This window comes from Porites lutea, chromosome 1 (genome assembly GCF_958299795.1).
Source record: "Porites lutea chromosome 1, jaPorLute2.1, whole genome shotgun sequence".
Lineage (NCBI taxonomy): Eukaryota > Metazoa > Cnidaria > Anthozoa > Scleractinia > Poritidae > Porites > Porites lutea.
In genome coordinates, this window is record NC_133201.1 from 41,177,027 (window position 1) to 41,195,793 (window position 18,767).

The 18,767-nt window shown below is 39.4% G+C and overlaps 1 protein-coding gene across 1 annotated transcript in view; it reads left to right on the forward strand.

The window, feature by feature from the left end:
• LOC140929839 (unconventional myosin-IXb-like) overlaps positions 1-18,405 on the forward strand; it is a 75,989-nt gene extending 57,584 nt beyond the window's left edge. Inside the window, exons 29-45 of the mRNA XM_073379537.1 lie at positions 494-1,013; positions 1,586-1,725; positions 3,614-3,730; positions 4,582-4,736; positions 5,467-5,494; positions 5,612-5,659; positions 8,638-8,743; positions 9,467-9,549; positions 9,975-10,071; positions 10,939-11,019; positions 11,560-11,688; positions 12,329-12,434; positions 13,368-13,499; positions 13,988-14,114; positions 14,785-14,873; positions 15,515-15,678; positions 16,326-18,405. Coding sequence (XP_073235638.1) covers positions 494-1,013; positions 1,586-1,725; positions 3,614-3,730; positions 4,582-4,736; positions 5,467-5,494; positions 5,612-5,659; positions 8,638-8,743; positions 9,467-9,549; positions 9,975-10,071; positions 10,939-11,019; positions 11,560-11,688; positions 12,329-12,434; positions 13,368-13,499; positions 13,988-14,114; positions 14,785-14,873; positions 15,515-15,678; positions 16,326-16,432 — 2,229 coding nt within the window. The 3' untranslated portion in view covers positions 16,433-18,405. The remainder of the gene's footprint in view (positions 1-493; positions 1,014-1,585; positions 1,726-3,613; positions 3,731-4,581; positions 4,737-5,466; positions 5,495-5,611; positions 5,660-8,637; positions 8,744-9,466; positions 9,550-9,974; positions 10,072-10,938; positions 11,020-11,559; positions 11,689-12,328; positions 12,435-13,367; positions 13,500-13,987; positions 14,115-14,784; positions 14,874-15,514; positions 15,679-16,325) is intronic.
• The last annotated feature ends 362 nt before the right edge of the window (positions 18,406-18,767 follow it).

The window sequence follows — 18,767 nt, forward strand, 5'->3', positions numbered from 1 at the left end:
TGAATGTTTATTAGTTTTGACCGACGACTCAACATGAAGATCGTTGGCTTGTGCCTTGTTTTAATACAGCAACGTTAGTATAGTCCGCAGTTCGTGGGCGTCATTCAAATCATGGTCACGTATGTTTCTTTTTCCTCGTGTGGCCCCATTGTCAGTTGTAACCATCAGGCACCAGTTGTTCAAGATTGGACAGTGCTTTCTAAAATGGAAATCTCTATCCAATGGATAAGACAGTTGGTTTTCCTTTCATTCATGTCCTGTATAGTTTTCTATCCGGTGGATGATGCTTTCCCACTTCTTGACATCCCGACCCTGCTTACGTTTTTGGAAGTCTTGGACACGCGAGTGTCGTTTTGTTTTATAATGTACGAAACTTAAGTCCAACGGTGACCAAACCACCAACCTCACTGAACTTTTAAATGAGCGGATAATTCTCGCATTCCTTGCAAAGGTGTTGCAATGAATTTGTTGTTTTTGCTTTCTCCATTACCAGTTGGGTCGCCGAAGGTCATCTTCGTGTCCAAACAGCCCAGAAAACAAACGTCGCTCTATTCCTCCACCCATTGAAATTACGCCATCCAAACCACCCCTGAGAAACGCCTACAGCGACTTGAGCCCTATTCCCTCTCCCACTGCGCCCAATTCAAAGTCAGTAGAGGATTTGTCGAACGAACTCAAAGCTCCGAATTTTTCACGAAAGCTTACTAGCAGTATCCGAAGGCGTCTGTCATCCAAAGGTAAATCTGGTCAGCGGCATAGCACTTCAGACGTTTTGGACGACAGAATAACCAGGTCACATCGATCAGCCATGGATGACATGGAGTTTTTGCCAACTGGGGTGAAGTCAATGCCTAGCACCTTACATCGATCCGAGTATGGCGGGAAAGTAAAGAAAGGACTGTTCAGCAAAATTGGGCGAAGCAACTCTTTGAGAAGGCGGTCCGATTCTAATTTACACAAAATCACGGGGAAGAAATCCGCTGATTTGTCTGTAGGAAGTACTTCGCATGATGGTAAGGATTAAGAATAAACAAAAAAAAATAAAACTTTTAAATACACGTGAATGTTGTTAAAATGTCATGTTTTCTGTCGCTTCCAAGTTTGAAATCCGTGTAGCCATTTTTGTGTGGTTCGCGTAACACTACGTGCTTGACTACACGGGCCGTGCTTGACTACGGCATTCTTTCATTTCACGTAAAACGAAAAGCAGCTGTAGTCATGTTATTGTTTCCTTTGGATAAAAACAGTGGAACAAAACGTTTTTTAACCTGCGTAGTAGGCGCTAGGAAGTAATAGGCGGGAAAGGCGGGGGCGCGAGGGAGACACGCAATGATAAACGTTTTCAGGGTGGGACTGCGAAGTTGCGTGTGTTTTTATGTGCAATTTTGTATCTTATGCCCGCGCCTGAAATCGTTCTGAGTTGAAGATTGTTCCTATACAAACGATTTGTTCGGTTTAGTTCAAGTTGGGTAGGAATGTTACTCAATGGCTAGTCTGTTCATAGAAACACGGAAAGTTTTAAAAAAGGACTGTCCTGACTAAGACAGCAGCTAAACCACTCTATGTCTTCTTGTCTTGTTTATAGACCTGGCGAAGGCATTGAAACAGACCAAAATAGTTAGTTGTACTCTCACTTCAGGACCTGTGCAATGGAAAAATACGGGCAAGAAATTCGTAAAGGGAAATGACGACCTTGGTGAATTGGAGGCGTTTTTAATGAATAAGGTACGTATTGTAGTACAAGTACTGGGTTAACTTGTGTATGAAGCGGTTTTTGATTCCAAACCTCATTAATAACTTGTAAAGATTATACTAAACTCCCTTGGTATTATCGTCGTCCCAATATTTCTCTCTCTCTCTTTTTTTTCTTTCGTTTTTTCGGGGAAGGAGGCTGGGTATATTATTGGTAACGCAAAAGTGGTGATTAGTGTGTCCTCTCTTTATTTTGATGTATTTGGTTCCGATTTTCCAGTCCCAAGGATTGTTTGAAAAAATGACTGGATCTACATGAGCGTTTTTGAAGCCTTTCAATAAACTCGCAATACGTCTTCTATTAGGTCAAAAAAAAAAATCTTAACAATGCTGTCCAACTCTTTTATGAAACTTTTATGAAGCGTTTGATTGCGTCAACCATACAGTTCACATGGATAAATTACACTCTATAGGCATTAGTGGCTCCTTTTACGATTGGCTCCTAAATTACCTCGAAAATCGTAAACAATTTGTAACTGTAAATGGTTCTAACTCAGAATTGTTGGAAATAGATACTGGTGTGCCTCAGGGGTCTTTACTCGGTCCCAGATTTTACAGTATTTACTCGAATGATTTACCTGAAGCCACAACGAATGCTTCTGTTGAAATGTTTGCGGATGATACCACAGTTTTTTGTATTGGAAATACTGTTGATGAAGTCTTATCTAAAATTCAGGAGGCGATCGCCGACTTAAACAAATGGGCTAAGGATAACTTCATGACTATTCATCCTGCAAAAACCGAATTGATGTTGTTATCTAAATCACAATTCATCGGGCCCTTACAGAAAATATGTTTAGGGCAAAAGGAGTTGTCCTTTGTTTCTAAATCTAAATGTTTAGGGATTCAAATCGACAATAAACTCTCCTGGTCGCCACATATCAAATCCTTGAGCAAACGTTTTTCAGCAAGAGTGAAGAAACTGAAACACTTAAAAGGTCTCGACAGTCGCATCTTAGAGTCAATTTATTTCAAAGGTATCATTCCAAGTATTACGTATTCAATTGCATTATGGGGATCTTCAAAATCTCTTCAGACCCTGGAGGACATTCACATCGGAGCAGCGAGATTTATTTTTAACATAAAGAATTCTACTCTTAGCACTGAGGTCCTGGCAGCGACAAAATGGAAGTCTGTATCATACATGTACAAAAAGAGGATTGCAACCATATCTTATCAAGCATTTTATAACAGGGCTCCGGCTGGTATAAATTCTCTATTTATTAAACATTCTCCATTAAGAAATCTCAGGGACAGTCTGAAACTATACGTGCGTTGCCCTAAAAGTGACATCCTTCGATCTTCCTTCTCTCATCGTGCGTCTATTCTATGGAATAACTTACCCATGTACTTAAAGAGCAAACCCAATATTGGTTCTTTTAAATCTGCTCTTAAAGAAAAATCTGACATTTTAGATAAAATAACATTTAATGGGTTACAGGGAATAAATAAAGATATTGTAAATTATATATATTAAGGCAACAGTCAATTAACTGTTGTTTATCTTGCTAAGTACTTTTTTTATTTTTCTTTACTCATTGTAAATAATTCATTGGTTTGTTAATATTATTAGTTACTTTTTTGTAGATACTTTTTAGTTTGTAGGTCCACATCAGCTCTTTAGCTGCCCTTTTTTTACTGACCTACATGACAAATAAAGTATGTATGTATGTATGTATGTATGTATGTATGTATGTATGTATGTATGTATGTATGTATGTATGTATGTATGTATGTATGTATGTATGTATGTATGTATGTATGTATGTATGTATGTATGTATGTATGTATGTATGTCCTGAAGCAGGTTCCTGTTAGTGTTAGAGTCACTGATAATTTTTAAATGTACTTTGTCTTTCAGGTCTCCATGTTAAACCAGAAGGAAAATAAGAGGGACACCATAGTTGATCGAGTTTTCCGAAAAGCTCTCCAGGAATTCCACATGCAGCTTATCTCGTCATACTCAGTTCTAATGAAGGTAAGCATCACATGGCCAGTGCATGATGTCAAAGGTGTTATCATTATCATTATCATTATCCAATCGTCGAAAACCAATTAATTTGTTACGGCAATCACTGCAGATGTAGACATCCTACCTTTCCACCTTCTCAAAGCCTGCACAGCTGGCGGAACTGTTTTTGCGCGTGCGAGAGTTTTGGGGAGAAGCCAGCCGTGAAGGCGCGAGAAATACCACAGCGTCTCCTTCCCATTCTCCCCACGGCGTCGCTGCTCCTTTGCCAAAACTTTGCTCGTGCTAACAATCCTGCTGGCTACACAGGCTAACAACTTGTTCGTTTTTTCATCGGCTGGCTTAGAAATGGGTCGAGATGTTTTAGGCAATTCTATTATCGTTGCTTTGATTTCAATCGGATCAAGATTCTTTCAAATAAGTTTTAAAAATATTTCTCAATGATTGGATTGTCTTTGCAGCTGGAAACACAACGCACAAAACGAACGACCCGTTTGTTTAATACCCCGAAGTCTTTCTACAAATGGCATGATGTGGTTGTTTGTATTATGACCTTGAATGATCACGTACTATTGATCTGAGAAAAATTAAATGAATGGAACGCACAATTGAGAACCAGATCCAGATATCGGTGTGAACGATATTCATACGAAACTTTATCGTTCTCATTGCAATCCAAGTGTGGTTTGTTCTTTAAGGAATTGATGTCAAAGAACGTTTCTTTTGTTCTATGGTAATGCAAACGGCTGAAGCATAGATAAGCGCGAGTTTGTTCTAACACTGAACTGTTAATCAGTCGGAATTATCGAAACAGATCAAAAACTAAACAATGTTGTATTCGATTTTTATTTTGCGAACAGGAGGACAAGACGTTTACCCTAAAGTACGAGGATTTGATGGGACAGTTTGAGTTCACACTGAATAAAATAATCAAAAGCGAACGGATTATTGATAGTTTTCCTGTCATTATGGGTGTGAACGCGTTTGCTGGAGTGCTGTCTGAGTTTATCTCAAGGTGACTATTTATGTCCCATTCACACCAACTAAACATGTTTGATTAAACCAGGTTTAAGAAATGAAAACAGTCAAGGAAAAACAGGAACGCAGGTTTTCACACAGTATTCAAATGAAATTCAACATGTTTTGTAATTTGCACTAAATTTGCAATCAATTTAAGTCAGGAAGCAGTTTTTATGAAGGAAACTATTTTAAACCGTGTTTAACTAAATAGCTTTTAAGCTTTGGTGTGAATAGGGCTTAAGGGCTTAAATTACTGCACATAAAACACGTCTTTTTGAATCACATAGTTTTTTTAAACGTAATGGAAAACGTATCTAAGATGTTCGGATTTCTTCACCACCAAGTTGTAAGTTGCGGATGAGGCAGCGACTTTTTGAGACTTTTCTCCCTTATGAATGGAGCATTGCCTTCCCTGTGGTCTCCTTTTGGAAAGCTGTACAGGGAGGTCACTTTAATTAGTATAACTGTACTTTGACTCTGAAGATGAACACCGCACAGCGTTTCGAAATGTCAGCCACTGTCAACAACAACAGTCCTATTCAGGACTATGAAATTACTCGTGGATTCAAACCATTTACAGTTTGTACTTTAACCATGAAGTGTGTGGGGTGATTATTTCCAAAAGAACTTCATTTTCGAGGCACAATAAAGTTGTCTCTTTTCCTTGTTTTTCTTGCATATCATTTATTTATATATATATTTTTATATTTATTTAATTTTTGCAGAACAAATGCGCCACACAAACAACCCAAGGTAAGTAAATGACCGCTGATTGAATAATAACACAGTTAACTCTTCCTTCAGGGACAACTTTGCAAGACGGATACGTTACTTATTTACTTTTTATCTTTCTTTCTTTTTTTTCAAAAGCACCACAAAAAACAACATGTAAAGAAGCGAAAGTCCTCGGAACTAACGGTAAGTATAAAAATGTCCTCTTCTTTAAACTCCAGAGTTTAACTTTAAGGTATAGGCCGTGGAACTAACTGGACAAGCGGCTTCTTAGTAGTAGTAGGGACTTAACAATCCGAAGACTCGATGGCAGCGAAAAGGTGGCTCAAAAGGTGAATTTACGTTCTTGCAGTCCTATCGCGATTATTCCTACCCATTTACTTTATCAAAAGTAGGCGAACCCTCCTGGAGTTGAATTCCTAGGATCCCTTACCAAGTTCAGATTTCGTCGTCGCTTGTTTACGTCCTCCATGAAATGTTAAATTAAGCAAACTTCACGTCGTAGTCGTGCAAAAAAGGCAAAGAAATGTACAAAAAAGTATGATGCACTCGCAAAGTTTTTGTTTTGCCTTCTAAACCTATTGTTTTGTTGTTGGTTTTTGACGTTCTCGTTGCCATCTCGTCGTGGGATCGTAAAGTCCCTGGTAGAGCGCGTGAGACGCGCGATTGCATGAAATGTCGAGTCTCTTGTGCCGAGTCGTTCTCGCGAGGGGCGATTTTCTATGGCGTACGATCCCCGCCAAGATCTTACTCCATAGTTTTTGCGTCCTCTCTTATTTCTGTGGCTGCAAGGCAGTCTAGATTACAACAGACAGAATACAACACTGAACCACCTTTTCTCTATTGCTTTGCTACGTATTTTCGTTATTTCTACCGAAGAAAGTCAGTAACTCAGTGCCTAAGTAGATCAACCCACAGGTCCGTTCAGTTTTCCATTGCCGATAGTTAGTGCACGAAATAAAAACAACAACGACAAATTAAAAAGCGGCACCCAACATGAAAGAACACGAAAATTGCATTAAAATTCTACCCTTGTAATTATCTCTTTTAGCTTTTTATTTAAATTTAAAAGCTGCGAAATATAAGGATGAAATCGTTTCGCATACATTAGGAAAGTTTTCATAATAACCAATTAAAATTCGAGGAATTGAAATTGTGACGTCAACGGGCGGCACGGCAGTACCGAGTGAAGGTAAAGTTTGTAATTCTCTTTCTTTTGCGACGTGTTTTTATCATGGCTTGCTCATCTGCGAAAGCTTCTGTGAACGTTACCACCGGCCACAAAATCAGGAGATGGTCTACTATCGGCATGAGGAGTCGAACGTCGAGTATAGGCGCGCCCATGGTATGCCCGTTACAAAATAGCTATGTTATGTAAAAGGCGGCCTGCCTCATTAATTGCCTTTCTCTTTCCTAATTATGTTTTCAAGAATTTCAATTGCGTAGTTATAAAGGCTTTTCTTATCAGATACTGTATCGTTATCTCTTGAACTTGCTAATTGTCTCATGTTTTGCTGGATCCTCTCTTTCGAACTGTGTTTCAAACGCTTGAAGTGGAATCTCCCTTAAATTGGATGTGAAGATTTTTCTGCCTTCGCCTAGTTTCCGTTTGTAAGTTAAAGCTGAAAACTAAGATTTTCATCCGGATTTTTTTTCAGTGTTGGCATATTCCATCTTTGCGTTGTAATATTGTGGCGAAAGGGTGATTTGTGTGACTGAAGCTACATTTGTCACAAATTTCTAGATTAGATTGTAGCAATGATGATGTCCTTGGAGAAAAAAATATGTTTTCGTAAAGAAACACAGAGATTATTTTTGCAGCTAGTTTAATTTTGAATTGCAACGTCTATTTTTTTTATCTTTCTTGTAAAGCAAAACGTTGTTTATACTACTCTTTCAGTGGACTATTTGTTTTTCAGTCCGGATGAATTAACACCTTCCAATAACTTAGTTTTTTTCTCGTTTGGCGACATATTTAAGGCCGAGCACGTTTTCAGTTGAAAAAAGGAACATGAATAAATTTCATTTAATTCTTTGTTTTAGTGGTCAAAGCAGTTAATATTCATGAAAAACCTCGAAAGTCATGAAATTTAAAAGTTTCAGTTTCCAAGCCTGTAAACGGTCATGGAATTTAATTGTTTGTCCCGGAAAGTCATGGAAAATTGAAGTTATATTTGGTAGATTAGCTACTGCTGATAGGCCAATGTAAATTACAGACGAGTAATTAAACAGCGTGAACGGTAGCATTTTGGTGGACACCAGAATTTTTTGTTTCTCGAACTGAGTTAGGTCAAAAATACCTTAAAACAACTTAAAGGAAAGTTAAAACTAACCCTAGGGCCATAGAAAACTTAGCAAGGACACGGAAAAATCATGAAATGTCATGGAATTTGAAGAGTTCAAATTTTATGAAACTGAACATGACCTTCGCAGTAGAATGACCAACCTAAGCGGTTGAAAAAAATTCAGGCTTGACTGGGACTCGAACCCTGACTTTTTTCGGTGACAGGCCGCATCGCTCTATCCGGTCATCGCAAAGGACAGGGCTCGATTCCTGGTCATTCCTGAATTTTTTTCAACCAGTTTGGTTGTTCATTCTATTGCGAAGGTCATGTTCACCTTATGTCTTTTTAATATAATATAGGCCCCAATATAACCATTTCATATTAATGTATATTAAGTTGGTTGTGATATGCGAGGATTCGCAATAAGCAATGTCGGAAATGGCGTTCAGTAAACGTTAAATTCTAGAGTTAGTTTGAGTAAGGGATGTCAGTTTTGGTTCAGATTATAAAGGTGTGTCGAAAAATATAATTTTAGACGATTGAGAGAAATAGAACGAATTGATCAGACAAGAGTGGATGCTCATGGGATATTTCGGTATTTTCTATATCTTATTTTCTAAACCAAGTTACAGCGAATGATTTTCCACTCTAACTTTTAAATCTTTGGAAAAACCCTTGTGGTGTTACCAGTCAAATAAAACCTCTTTAGCAGTACGTTCATTTGGTTGACTGTTTAGTGTAAAGAGCGTCAGGTGATCCTTCTAGTAAGGTGAAACGATTGCTTGTAGTTACTCAATTTTTGCGATTTAACCCTCAACTATGCAGTCAGTGCGAGCGTAAAGCATTTTTCATACTGAAATATCCTATGTTTATTTTCAGGAATTTAATGGACACCAGTTCTCTACCACTCAGTTTAGTATCCCAACGTTTTGTGAGCATTGTGGAGGGTTCATCTGGGGTCTTGAGAAAGGATTCGTTTGCCAAGGTAAAGAAATTCCTTCAGAGATGTGATATTTTTTTAAGAGTGAATAGAGCAACATCAACAATGAGAAACAACAAGAACAACAACAAAAACAATAACACAGCGCTCGAAAAAACTTGAATTCCAGCGCGCCCTTTAGCCGAGCAGCCCTCGCTGCTTGCCCAGGGCAACTACTTGCTTGTCTTAGGCAATGATTTAGTTGGAGGATGACTTGCTGGATCCTTGCCCATAGGGCAAGTGGGCTTTAAGAGTGTCCCGAACCGAAAGTTTATTTTCTTTTACATTGTTAGATTGTTCGGACGCCTGGGCATTAGGCTCTAAGTTTACGGACGTGTGGGAACTTGACCCGAAGTTAGTCTTCAAGGACTCGGACCCTCCCTTTGGTTTTTTTATATGTGCTTTTTCGCTTGTGAATTCTTGTTTTTTGTTTATCATGCTTATTTTTCACAAATAGAGCTGATTTATGCAATAAATCGCTTGAAACAAAGAGTTAGTTAATGCCCAACAAGAAAACCTACTCGTCCCGGACGACCGGGATGGAATTTTCTTCGAGCCCCGCATTTGCAACAACAAAACAAAGTTTACTACTGGCTCTCAGCATGCTGACATAATGAAATTCCTGCTATTCCGTTTTAATCTCAATTTTGTTCATTTACTCGTTTTTGTGTTCTCTTGCATCATTGATCGTATAATTTAACTGTTTTGAAATTTTATCTTTCTTTGCAGAATGTAGATTTACCTGCCACAAGAAGTGTCACGCCAAATCTCAAAACATTTGCCGAAAGGGAACAAACAAATCAAAAGGAAAAGTATGAAAATTCCCATTCTATGTTAATACGTAAAGGCGCTGGATTGTCGTGCATTAGTATCTAGATGGAAGTGTTTGATGCCTTTCGATAGATTGAAGCAGTGATTAGTAATGAGGCTATCTGCAAGCTCTTGTTCATACTTAATTTTCTATTCATGACTCGGACTTTTAACAAGGACAGACTGTGGTTATGCGTACAGAATGATGCCAGGAATCGCATGTCTCTAGTTATAGATGACATGACGTCGTAATATGTTAAGAAAAGCGAAAGTGGCACGGGGGCCAAGGGCGAGTGTCACTGATAATCTTACCAAGTCTGATGTCTTCTGCAATGTGTAAATGAACAGTCACTTGGCGTGTGTGTTGTTTACTGTGTTGCTTTCTTGGCCAACTTGTAACGAACACGGATATTTTTGTTGTTTTCAGACGGAACTTTTTGGTGGTGATCTATCTTGTCTTGTCTCAAACGAAAACCTGGTTCCACCTTTAGTTGACAAGCTCATCAAAGACATTGAAAAAAGAGGTAAGTTCTTAGAATCATCGTCTTTCCTTTCTTGTTCCTAGGTGGGGAACAAGACAGACAATCATCCCTCTCCAGCTGTAAAGTAATTTCTTGTTTTCTCAGTCCTTAAATGTTTTATAGTGGGGGGTGATTGACGGCACGTCGCGGAAACTCCGAGGGATGTTCTTTGTCTGGCCTCTCACACTCGGCCTTTCATGGTTGGACCTCCCAGGGGTAAATCCCCGTCGGTATAGGTGTCAGGATCATCATTACACGCAGGTTCACCAACACGACCGGGAGCCCGAGGTGAAGAGGCCCTAAAATTAATTTGGGATTAACAATCTTACACGCAGCGCGCGCAAACCGAGATGATGTCCGTGTAAACCTCCAAATTGTCAAAGAAAGAATCTTTAGTCTTACCGAGGTATTAGCATCTTGCTGGGGACATTCTGTTTCAAGACCCTATAGGTCCAATCCAACCCAGTCTCGCAATTGCTGTTTCGGTTTGTTCAGTGTTAAGGGCTTTGAGCTTGTCATTTTGTTTTATGGGGTTTATTAATTAACTGGCTCGTAGCTAGAGTGTGTTTAAAGTGCCCGACTTATTCATGTCTTAAGCTAGGAAGATTTTTTTTTTATATTTACACCCACATTGTCAACTTTGATAACTGACCGACTTCCACAAAGTTTGCTGCTTTACGTTGCTTTGCCCTTTTTAAACATTTATGTCCCTCTTATGTTCACAGCAAATCTTAGCGCACGGAACGGTTTACCATAAATAAACATTTGTGATGACTGATGTCACTGATTGAGTTAAAGATTTAATAATTCACTCTCTTATTTATTTATCTATTGACGTAATTACATAATGATTTATTTTTGATTTTACAGGTCTATACACTGAAGGTCTTTACAGAAAATCTCCCAGTAATGTCGCGGTAAAAAAGCTTAAAAACGATATCTGTACGTTAGGTGAGTGTCTTCTTTGATTGTTTTTCGAGTTTGCCGAGCTTAGCCGAAGACAATTAAGTCAAAGCTCTTCTTAACGGACAATCCGTGTAAAGAAAATCAGATCTTGGGAGTGGAAGGGTTAATTGATAACAAAAACAACCTTACAACGACACGGAGAATACCCCCCGTGAGAAAACAGCCGACATTTTCGCGACGTCATCACTGGTTTCTCCGCGAAAATGACGTTTGAGAAACGAGTAAAGAAATTCCATACTGATGACGTGTCACTACCCTGATCTGGGTTGTGCTTCTGATTGGTTGAAGCAAATTTCTCACGCAACACGACCAATCAGAATCTGGGTAGCGATACTTCGTCAGTATGGAATTTCTTCATTTGTTCCTTAGACATCATTTCTCAGGGAAACCAGTGATTGCGTCGCGAAATGTCGCCTGTTTTCTCAGAGGAAGGACTGTGGCTAAACAAACTTGATCCCAGCCTTGCTTCCACCAGCATCTGTTCATGGGGATTTTTTTAACCGGCGTTGTCTCGTGCGCTTTCAGGTATTGACCATGTTAATTTAGAGGAGTATACAGTGCACGTGGTTGCAGGAGTTTTAAAACTGTTCTTCCGACAGTTGTCTGTTCCTGTCATCACGTCAGATTTCTATATGGATTTCATACGCACCGCCGGTGAGTACAAAAAAGTAACTATTTGTTGTTGCTTCTTTTCTCTTCGTAATCTGCGTTGTTTTAAAGGTTAAAATAATGAAAATCTTATATTAGAACTGTTGGGTAAGGAATTGAATATAAAGAAGATCATTACAGTTAAAGACGCAACTTTTGCGGTAGCAATAGGAAAGCAAATTCGAACCTTTGATGTCTACGTTTCCAGTAAAGCGCTTTACCAATTGAGCGGCTATCAAGCCAACCGGAAGCTGGTCCTTCAGTCGGTTCATTACTCAACTCGTGAGGGATGAAGATGAAGTAATGAACGTATGAGCAGCTGTGAAGTTGTATCAAAGACAAAGTTTAGAGTTGATTGTAGGAAGCTTAGCCCTTCTATTCTGAGGAGCCCTCAAAGTCAAGATTCATGAGCTGGGACAACCAAGCTGCATAAACTAATTTTTAGTGGCATGCTAAGTACTGTCGAAGAGGTTTCTTCGGATGCAGGAGAAGTCGTTTTATCTTGCTAATTTCTAAATTCTTACGATGTCTATGTTTACTTAAGTAATTTTTGAAGGAAAAATAAGGTGTTGAGTTCAGTTTTCCTGGTGCAACGATTTTACCACTTGAATCGCTTACACCTAAACCGTGAAATATTTATTCTCAGATCTGAGTGAAGAAAAGTTACGACTTCAGGCTCTGTACAGCTTGATTCAGAAACTACCCAAGGCAAGCAAAAACACACTGGAAAGATTGGTCTTTCATCTTTCAAGGTGAGAAATTAATCAGACATTGAATCAGACATCAGGGGCACCCAACGACTGTTTTCTGTGAAATATCTGTTCGGAGAAACAAATATTAGCTAGAATTTTCTACTACTTGAAAACGGCTAAAAGTTTCTAGATGACCGTTCCATTCATGTAGTACGATTTTCGAAGCTTATTTAATAAATTCCCTACGATTTTCTGAAGTTTAGGTATTCACATTTCGCCGCCCAGGTCAGGCTATTTTTCGTACGAAAAAGGTTGCCTAAAACTTTCGGATTCAAAAATGTGATGGAGAGAGGAATCAGAAAAATTCTCACTTTCGCAATATGTCAAATTCCATCTAACATTGTCGGGAAATAATACTGAAGCCCTTGTAATTTCGAAAAGACTCACTTTCCCCTTGGATGTTTTATAGCGCCGCTTAGAATGTATTTCTAGAGATCTAAGGGTACTCTGGATAGCCTAAAAAGTGATTTCAATGTATTTAGGTCGTTGAGTGCCCCTGAGACGTACAACCCAGACAACGAGGAGCTAAGGTTCGAAACAAGAATCAAACAGTTGTCGTTTGCTATTTGCGTGCATTTGCTTCATTGACGTAGCTGCGAGAGAACGCGCGAGCAAGCGGCCAAGCACTCCCGTACTCGTGTCTCCTTTCGCGTGCTGCTCTCGCGTGACATCTCGCGACTCCCCCAAATGGAGAGCTTGCTCGCAGGCTAACGTTGACCTGAGTAAGGACAGATTGCAAGCAATAGTACAAACAATAGACCCTGTCGGTTCGTTTTCTTATGCATTTGGTAATGATTGATGAAGCCTAAAAAGTGATAAACTCTTATCAAATTCATCAGCTTCGTCTATTACTTGGGGATTAAGGTAACTGGGTTGGTGCCCAAACACTTAAACACTAGAATTATCAAACTTGTGATATTTTTTGGTCTGTAGAATATCTCAACATCAGGATGAAAATCTAATGAATGCTAATGCGCTGTCTATAATCTGGGCACAATGTCTCATGGGAACGCCCCCTGGTATGAGTGCGCTGGAGAGCATGCAAGATGTGGCCAAACAAACCAAGTGAGTAATGCTTTCATTGAGTTGGTGATGCTAAATTCTGACAAGTCCAAGGGAACCGATCGACGATAGAGTTGTCGACAAATATATTGTATTTTAATCGATATTTATGCGCATTATAAGATCGCTAAATGCCAACAAGGCAAAAGGTCGCGACATCTGTCGATAAATATTTTGTAGTCATCAACTAAACTAGTAAACAACTCTAAACTCTTTGTGCGAGGCGAGTAAATTTTCAATGGCAGCAAAATAGTATCTTTTTTCAGTGTAGATATTGTCTCTAGTTTGAACTAGTTTACTATGTTACATACCGCAAAATCCCCCGGATTCCTAGGCCACAAATTTCTTCATTTGGAAAGTTTAGAAGAGCGCAAATTCTTTCATTTTAGTAATATTGGTTTTCATGGCTTTTTCGAGTGTAGGTTTTTTTAAACTGTCTTCTTGTTTTGTCAGCTAAAGCTAAGCTTTGTTGTTGTTGTTGTTGTTGTTAGATGTTTCGAAACCCTGATTCTCGGTCAGTTATCCAAGATCCGAACAACTCTGCACAGCATTCGAGAACTTGACAAGGCAACGGACTCAGCTCACCAGCGCTTGTCGACGTTGAACCTCAACGAAGAGGTAAGTCCATTATGTCTGGTCCGATATCCAGCTCAGTCGATGTCGGCTGTATCTTTTACACACCGTTTATAGGTCGTTCATCGTCCCCTAGTTTTTCGGGCGATTATGGTCGAGTTGAGGCGATAATCGCACGAGGCGTGGCGCAGAGGCGTAAGGCCCATTGTGGAACGGTTTCACAAGACGCCACGTCATCCATATATATAGGTATCCCAAAACAATGAGGAGGATGGGCTTGTAATCTGGAGGCCCGGGGTTCAATGCCCGCACTAACCGCGAGCTGGATTTGTTCTCGGTAGTCCCGAGTTCAGCTCCTCGGTCATGCTCGTAAATGGCCAACTGGTTTGCCTTTGGCCACCATAATGAAAACGACTTGTTTACCAGTAATTGCGTTTCCCCTATAAAGTCAGTTTTTTTTTAATGAAACGACAGCTACTTTGGTGCTTCAAACCAATCCTGTGAGAAATTAACCTTCTTATATAAAGATTTGCCTTTGTTCCAATAAATTTGCATAGATGCTGGCCACCTGGGTGAAAAAACTCCATAGGGTACAAGTTGTAGCATGCGATATGGTTCCCAAAAAGGCTCTATGGCGCGTTACTTATATTGTGTTGTGTTGACGACACGCATAAGCCAGCGGCAACTCATATAAATGTGTCTTTTTGTGTTACAGGACGAAGGATTGGTGGAAAACGACTTAGAAGGCGAAGTAAACGAAAAAATGCTTCTCAGACAACAACTGTATGAATTACGGGAACAAAGGTTGGTATTTCGCTCAGCTTTATTCCAGCCATCTTTAAATACCTCTTCACACTTTCACTCCCATAGTGAATTTCTTATCTTTGGGCTTCTTTAGTGTAGAAGAGTATTGTTCTATGGGATTGTGCGTGGTAATAATTTCTGCAACTTTTTTTTTTCTCTAGGGTAGAAATTAATCGTGTCCTAAAACGTTCGTAGTACTTATCGACAGTAACATGGTTAGTCAAACTCGGCTTGTGGAACCATATTTTGGCCAAAGCCACTTAAACGGACTCGATGCACCGCTCTTTCAAGATTCTCAAGTTATTTTTTGAAGAAATAATTTGAGATTTTCGAAAATCAAATTTTGAAGTAATTTACTATATGGATAAATCCTAGATTACCATGTAAGCCCTATTAGTGACCAGAATATAATTTCTTTAAAAAAGAATCTTACAAAAAAAAAATAATAATACGCGTATTTATCGCGGGCATTAAAACGCGCGTCAGAGATTTGTAGACCTTTGAGATAGCTGACCTTTCAGCTCCAGCATCATGTGCTATCATTTTTACTTCACCAGTTGTCGTTTCTAAAAGCTCTCGATGTTATGTCAACTCCTGCTACAACTACTCAATCGCTCATCACTTTTATTTATTCCTTTCAGAGCTCTTTTAACAGCCAAACTGACCAGTTTAGGGCCTGGTAACCCCAGAAGGGCAGACAGCGAAGAGGATTTGGCAAGCGATGACTGTCAAACTGATGATGATTTGGACGCAGGTTATGAAGAGGAACTAAGGGAGGAGTACGCCGTCACCTTTGACCTCCCTGGTAAGTCAGTAGTTAGTTACACAGGTTTGAAATGTAAATAAGAGCTTATTTATCAAAACACAGTGAAACTTCTTTTAAGCGACCACCAGAAATGCGACGAGTTTGTGGTCGCTTACGGGAATCGACCAACAGGTGGTCTCCTCCGGGAAGAGGTCCCGGGACATCTAATTTTTTGCCCCAAAAAATTTATTGCTTGCAGTTGACGATATGTGTAGTTCCATGTTCTCATTAAAATTTCTTCGTATATTCATAGTAGCGTAGTACAAGAGAACGAACGTAAAGATCGGGACATGAATCAAGCGGTCTCTTACAGGAGGTTAATAACAATGATAACTATATAACTGTCAAGTGGTCGCAGTCCCCATAAATCTTGTATTCTGTAGCCTGCGTAGCAGGCGTCGAAAGGGGTGGGGGATTGGGAGGAAGGGAAATAGGGAGGGGAATTCTCCCCCTCCCCCTCCCTGTCCCCCTCCTCTCCCCTTTTTGCGCCTGCCACGTAGGCTCGAAGTCTGCGAAATACCATTTTCGGCCTTATAAGTGACTGTGTCCCGAGCTTTTTTGCAACTGGTTGTAGTGAGAAGCATAGGAAGTGTAGCAGGTTCCAGTAGCAAACTTATTCTTATGCTTTTATTACTTTTTTGTTGTAGCAACTCCCATTCAGTTACATCATTTAACCAAGAATCGCGCCAGGCAACCTGTCAAGAGACGGCGTCCCACAAGAGCCAAGTTACGCCAGCATGAAATAGAAAGATAGGACACTACGTTCCATGTTACCTGAAGTAAATCATATATACCAATGTGTACAGTTACCGAGCAACGCCTCTGAGATTAACTTAGGACACGACGTTTAACCGACTTTGTCTTAAGATTGAGTGACGAGCATCAATTTCTCTTGACAAACACCATCAATTATTACTATCGATTATTTTTTACTATTATCACTATCGATTATTTCCGTGATCTTCGTCAAACTTACTCTAGCCCCTTTTCCAGCGTGAGTAGACCTCATTCACGATACCCGCCATCTTTGCACGCGCTTAAGGACTGATGGGATAAGTAATGTCACTTGGTTTCTCAGGGGGCAAACAAGTGAAAAAAATTGCCAATGCAAAAAATCGTGGTCGAGTTTGCTTATTCTAGACAACAGAAAATGAACCTTTCATCTTGAAGATGGTAATGGCAAATTATTATTGGAAGCAATCATTGTTACTTTTTTCGGAAGTAGTAGCGACCGTAAATGTGTAAAACTTGTGGAAACTCGAACTGTACATTTTGCATCACTATTAAATCTTGGTACAGTTTTGATAGAATTAACAAACTCGACCGCGATTACTCATATTTTCAAATTTTATCACTTGTTTATCCCCCCCCCTCCCCGAAATACCACGTGACATTGCTTCTATCCCATCGACACTAAAGCGCTTGCAAAGATGGTGGGTATCTTCTATTAACACCACTGCGAATTTTTTAATTTTAACCAGGCTTAGATTTGGTATGAATTTTGTCGTCCATTTGTGTGGCAAAATTTGATGACTCTCTTTACTTTAACTTCAAAAAAAATAACTCGTTCATATGGGAACTTTCCAACACAGTCACCGAGAACGTAAGTTACGTGTATATTGACAGCAGTCGTATAAACACATGAACATTCTTACGCTAAAAATAGCTGCCGTAACTGAGCCTAGTTGGTTGATGACGCGTGTATGAACAAACCCTTAACCGCGTAGTATCTGTCTGAGCCGTTATTGTAACCCACGTTGTTACACATCAGAGAAGCTGTGCGTGACAGTAACGGATGGGGAGAGTTTTGTGCCTTTCTGTCAATTATGTGATGGCGCAGGCGCCATTTGGTTCAACGCGATGTCTCATGGGATGGGAATAGGCCGTTTACGAGTTGCTGCAAGCCTCTGTTTCAAAGCGAGGCTAAGTGCGAAAGCATTGATATGGAAATGATTTATTCTCATGCAAATAAAACTCATTTTCACAAGAAAGGTTTTGCACGTAGCCTCGTTTTGGAAGTGAGAGTTTTTGGAACTCGGAAATGGCCTGTTATAAGGGGCTTTTGATTTCTATGAAAACAGTAATCCTGTAAATTGTAATATTGTACATAAACATTTAATTTGGTAATCGAAATATATTCAATCAAAGCTAATGGTTTTAAAGTTCTAATGGGAAAAGGGTGGGATTCTTCCAAGGGTGCAAGCCCTCGGCTGAGACGTCAAAAAATCGCTTCGAATTAAGAGTAATTGTAACAAACACTTAAGGTTTCTAAAGTACATTACCGTTTTGAATTTCTCCTATGCACTAAATGAATGAAAAATTTTATTTTATTAATAAAATAAAATTTATTTTAATAGTTAGTAAAAATTAAAGGGAAATGAAGGAATTTTGAGGGATGCATCTCGCTGACATAAAATGTCCCCAGCTTAACAGTTTTAGTTACCCGATTCCAAGTAGATCGTATTACATACAACCAGTGTGAATTGCTCAAGAACCTTAAACAACGCAATAATTAGGCTAAGTAGAATATATTTATACCAAACATTGAGATAAGCTGGAATGACATGTCATACATAAGTTTCTTTTTATGTTTGTATCATAGTAGTACTGAGTAGGTTTTGTGAAACACACAGTAGTCACAGAAGCTATAACAGAAAAGCGTTTGTAGCCAGTTTTAAGCTATATGTTTTTTTTTCAGCAGTTAAAATAAAACCCATCTTTAGAAGACTTGTGTAGTGCCTCTCTTGTTTTTGCTAGAAATAGCCTAAGACCAAGCTCTCAATTCACCATTTTCACAGACCATAATTCACCTTGTCTACCCCGAAAATTTTACATAACCATTGTCTTCGATCTGTAATACCCTGGAGAATTGAAAAATATCTTCATGCAAAATTTGCAGGGGTTGGGGGGCGGGGGGCTTAACAAGGTGCATTGTGGTCTATGTGAAAATGGTGAATTTGTGAAGGTCACTCCACCCTCGTATTCTCCTTACTCTTGACCAGCGGTCGCTCGTTTCGTCAAACCAGTACGAGAAAAAGAGACTTGGGGTACGACATTGAAGACACTCGCCTCTGAGGCCTCGCTCAGTC